The 3,880-nt window shown below is 43.7% G+C and overlaps 1 protein-coding gene across 1 annotated transcript; it reads right to left on the reverse strand.

Annotated features, from left to right (window-relative positions):
* Positions 1 to 76: 76 nt before the first annotated feature.
* On the reverse strand, positions 77 to 965 carry LOC104983283 (dual specificity protein phosphatase 18-like). The gene has a single exon (XM_010832708.1). It carries the CDS (start codon positions 842 to 844, stop codon positions 254 to 256), a length of 591 nt encoding a protein of 196 aa, XP_010831010.1. The 5' UTR covers positions 845 to 965; the 3' UTR covers positions 77 to 253.
* Between the last annotated feature and the right edge of the window lie 2,915 nt (positions 966 to 3,880).

Raw genomic sequence — 3,880 nt, forward strand, 5'->3', positions numbered from 1 at the left:
CACCAGCTTGCCCACCCTCCCCTCTGGCCAGGCCCCAGCAGTCATGACCGGCCACTCACAGGATAAGAAGCATTGTCACCATTTTCCATTTAATGAATTTTATCCTTTAAAGATAAGCACACTAAGATAAGAACTTCAGCCTCCTCCTTCCCCCCTTTTTGCTTGCCCATGTAAAAAGGGGTTTCTAGTTTCTTTATCAATAAAAGTTCAATGTTCACCTCAGTCAAAGTTGGTGCAGGATCTGAAGCAGAAGTTAGGAGCTGTCCGGAATGACTCCCATCAGCGTCATCAAACAGATTTCTTTCTCATAGACATCAGGAATCATCCCCATCGAGGAACTGATCATGTGAACAGTGTTCTTGCTAAACAGCTTGAATTCATAATAGATAAGCTGCTCCCAAAAGCCGTTGTTGGGCCGGATGGTGGGGCGGCAGGACTTGGTCCACGTGTGGGCGTCCAGCAGCGACGTGGAGTGGTACTTCATCAGGTAGGCGAGGCAGAAGGTGGCAGAGCGGCTCACCCCGGCAGCACAGTGTAGCAGCGTTCGGCCTTGCTTCATCTCCACGCTGTGGATGTGATCGGCAATAAAGTCAAAAAAGTCATAGAGGCGCGAGTTGGGAGCATCCGCCAGCGGCACTTTTACGTACTGGATGTCTTCTAAGAACGTGTCGGTCGCCTCCATCGACACGTTGATGACAGTGGTGATGTGGTTGGTAGACAGCATGGCTTTGTTCTTGGCTGCCACAGCGTCGCTGAGGTACAGACTCTTGGTAATCTGGGAGAGGCCATGGGCCGCAGGCTGCCGGACAGCTTGAATCGGAAACGGACACAGAGGCGTTGTCATACAGGCGGTGGCACAGCGGTCTCTGCGGTGTCCCGGGAGCGAGTGCAGGAAGCAACAGCTCTGTGATGTCTCTGGAGAGGCTCTGGGCGACAATATGCTGGTAACCCACTGGTCACCCTCCTTCTTCACTCCGCCCCTTGATTCCCCTTCCCCACCCCACCTCCCGTCCCTCGAGGGCGTCACAATTCCCCACAGCCCTTCCCATTGGTTCCCATGGCAATGGCAGCTTGCAACATGGAGGACTTGGCCGCAGAGCCAGATCTTCAGAGAAACCCCAGATCTCTCTTTTTAATCTTTCTTCATAGTTACTTATTCTCAGAGCTTATGTCTCGATGTTTTAATGTTCTGTTACCAGATATCTCTTTTATGTTTCAATTATTGGACCACTCTGTACACAGTCTCTATTTTATTAGTGTTGAAGAACAGGGCTTACCCTTGTTCTGCAAAGTAACAGTATCATATTTTACATTGGGGCACAGCATTTGGCTCCTTTGATATGCTAATCTTTATAAAACTGCAGAGAGGTAGGGGTTTCCACTGGCCTTGGTGACCTGGCCTGATACTTCTTTGTTGATTGTAGCCATAGAATTATGCTCCTGCTCTCACACTCATCAGGACTGTTTATTATAAGGGAACATTGCTGATACATAGCCCTTTATGGTGAAGTTGGCCTGTGGTGAACAGTTGTGATTAATTTAGCTATGTTGCTGTCCGTTTGTGCATACGGCCCGAATGATTTACCACCTGATTCTGCTTTATTACCTGAAACAACAGCTCAAATTATCTTGTCTGAAAGTGAAAGTGAAGTCGCTCAGTCGTGTCCAACTCTTTGCAACCCCATGGACTGTGGTCCACCAGGCTTCTCGGTCCATGGGATTTTCCAAGCATGAATACTGGAGTGGGTTGCCATTTCCTTCTCCAGGGGATCTTCCCGACCCAGGGAAGATCTTGTCTTGCCAATCTTGTCTACATTATCCCAAAAGAATGCCCACCTGCTTTGTAAACAGCATATCATTTTGACCACTACTGATGGTCTCTTCCCAGTAATGTTAAAAATTCTGGAGCAAGTCAATGCTATGTCATACCTGGGCCAAAAATAGATTTTTAAAATGCTCCCTGAGATTTGCATTTCGTCTCAGCTAAGATTTTTGTAGGATTTGAAGATTTGAAATAACTATAACCTAAAACTAACAAATTATTTCATAGAGCAGCTCTGAGATCCATTACTTCCCAATCATTCCTTATCATTTTGGGTTATGTGCAAAGTTTGCTCCTTAAACTTTAAAAATGTTATAAAATTATTGGGGGAGAGGGCCTCCCCTGGTGGCTCAGTAGTAAAGAATCTTCTTACAGGAGACCTGGGTTCGATCTCTGGGTTGGGAAGATCCCCTGGAGAAGGAAATGGCAACCCACTCCAGTATTCTTGCCTGGAGAATTCCATGGACAGGGGAGCCTGGCAGGCTACAGTCCATGGGAGTTGCAGAAGAATCGACTTAGCAACTAAACAACAACAACAAAATTAGGGGACTTCCCTGGTGGTCCAGTGGTCAAGACCCTGCCTTTCCAATGCAGAAGGCTTGGGTTTGATCACTGGTAAGGGAAATAAGATTCCACATGCAGCGTAGCCAAAAGATATTTTTTTAGTAGTAAATACCAAAGAATTCCATACACTGTTCTTAAAGACAAGTGTGGCTCATATTAGATTCATGTATTTTTCCAGTCAATATTTTGTGATGCCCTTTCATCTGAGGGATGTTGGATGTCTTCAAACTCCACTGTAGATCTTTTCTTGGATGGATGAGGAGATCATGTTTCCTCCTCTTGAGTTTGGAAACTGATCACTTTCAAATTTCCACTTACCTTTACTTTTTCTTATTATTTAGGGGGGAAAAATGTACAGGGGACTCGCTTAAGAAAATACTCTCTACCTGACACTGGGAAAAGACCCTGAGTGTCAAGAATCAGTTAACATTCCGATTTCTCTATTCAGTAGTCGAGGCCCCTTCCTTTTTGATCTAAGCCTGCCTTTCTAATCTCATTCATTCATTTACTCACTAAATTTTTCTTAAGAATCTATTGTGTGCTAGGCATTTTCACTTTTATAAATCTTCAGTTCTGACCAAACAAATCAAATGTTCGTGGTAATTGCAACATACACATTCCTGCTTTCTTACCTTTGCTCATGCCATTCCTCTTGCTTGAGAAAACATTCTCACTCCTGCCTGTTTACTGAATCCTTTCCAGGCCTCAAGAATGAGCTTGATTAATTAAAAAAAAAAAATCAGCTGAGCATCCAATCTGTGTTAGGTACAGTTCTAGCATTGTGTAAATCCAACACAGCGCACCCAGGCTCAGATATCAAAGAACTTATAGTTTAGTCTGAGAGATACATAATCATGAAAGAGTCTAGAAGAGAGGATGATTCATTGTTTTATGTGTGTGTCTGCTGGGACTAGGGGGTGGTGGGTGAGGGGGGCAGATATCACGAAAGGCTTCACAGAAAACATGACCTGGAACAAAGCTTTTTTGTTCATTTGTTTGCTTTTCTTATTTATTGTTTATTCTGTTCACGTTTTTGTTTTGAAAAATTTCAAACCTACAGCAAGGGTGCAGAATAGAATATGAGTGCCCGTTCACCCTTCACCTATAATTTCTCTATTGTTAACACTCTGCCATCACATTTCCAAACACACCCGTATTTATCTGTTTGCTTGCTTTCTTTTTGCTGAGGCATTGCTAACTGCAGATAGAGCAACACTTCAGCCCTTTCAGCACATCCTAAGAACAAGGACAGCCTCCTCTACAACCAGAATACAATGACTATATTCAGGAAATTTAACATTGACCCGATATTATTATCTAAAATATAACCCATATTCAAAAATCACCAATCCTCCCAATAATGTTATTTGGAACTGTTTTATTTTCCCTTTGATTCAGAATGGAAACAAGGACCACATTGCATTTAGCTGTCATGCTTCTTGAGCACTATTTAATTTGGAGCTGTTTCTGAGCCTTTTGTTTTGCTTTGGTTTT

This window comes from Bison bison, unplaced genomic scaffold (assembly GCF_000754665.1).
Source record: "Bison bison bison isolate TAMUID 2011002044 unplaced genomic scaffold, Bison_UMD1.0 scf7180017862141, whole genome shotgun sequence".
Lineage (NCBI taxonomy): Eukaryota > Metazoa > Chordata > Mammalia > Artiodactyla > Bovidae > Bison > Bison bison.

Coding starts and splice junctions, on each gene's coding strand:
- LOC104983283 (XM_010832708.1), bottom strand. CDS start 844: ATGACAACGCCTCTGTGTCCGTTTCCGATTCAAGCTGTCCGGCAGCCT.